Below are 586 nucleotides of genomic sequence, written 5' to 3'. Positions count from 1 at the left end.
AATACTCCAGGTGGACAACTTCAGCAATCAGGAGCTCTTCAGTTGCTCATAGAAAATCCCACCTTGGAGTTTACAAAGACTTATGGGTAGAAAAGGCACACTAAGTAATTTACTACACTGCAGGCATCTTCCTCCCATGGAGTGGCTGGTGAGTTTAAACCACTGACCTTTTGATTAGCAACCAAATGCTTCAACCACTACACCACCAGAGCTCCCTTAGAGAGGCAATGGGCTAATTTCCTATTAGTAAGTCATTTTCTTGTGAATGGATCAAAGAAAGGGACTTTTGTATTTTTTGAGTACCATTTTAAAAAATGCTTTGCATTTTTTGCCTGAGTTATTTCTTACTCTTGCTCTTTAAAGGAAGAAGAGTCTCAAAGGAAGAAAATACAGGAAATAAATAACCAGAAGGCTAATCACAAAATTGAGGAATTAGAAAAGGCAAAGCAGCATCTTGAACAGGAAGTATTTGTAAACAAAAAGAGGTTAGAAATGGAGACTTTGGCTACAAAACAGGTAATTTTTTTTTTTTTTAATAGCTAAGTTGCTCAATTCTGAGGAAAAACTGGATTTTTTTTTTTTTTTT

At 35.8% G+C, this 586-nt stretch overlaps 1 protein-coding gene across 1 annotated transcript in view; it reads left to right on the top strand.

Annotated features, from left to right (window-relative positions):
* KIF14 (kinesin family member 14) overlaps positions 1-586 on the top strand; it is a 107,155-nt gene that overhangs the window by 57,702 nt on the left and 48,867 nt on the right. Inside the window, exon 17 of the mRNA XM_007941098.2 lies at positions 364-516. Within this exon, the coding sequence (XP_007939289.1) occupies positions 364-516 (153 nt within the window). The remainder of the gene's footprint in view (positions 1-363; positions 517-586) is intronic.

The sequence above is a fragment of the Orycteropus afer genome, unplaced genomic scaffold (assembly GCF_000298275.1).
Source record: "Orycteropus afer afer isolate SDZICR_OR568_19922 unplaced genomic scaffold, OryAfe1.0 scaffold00075, whole genome shotgun sequence".
Classification (NCBI taxonomy): Eukaryota; Metazoa; Chordata; class Mammalia; order Tubulidentata; family Orycteropodidae; genus Orycteropus; species Orycteropus afer.
The sequence above is the reverse complement of the archived record's forward strand: the minus strand, read 5'-3'. Positions and strand labels throughout refer to the sequence as shown.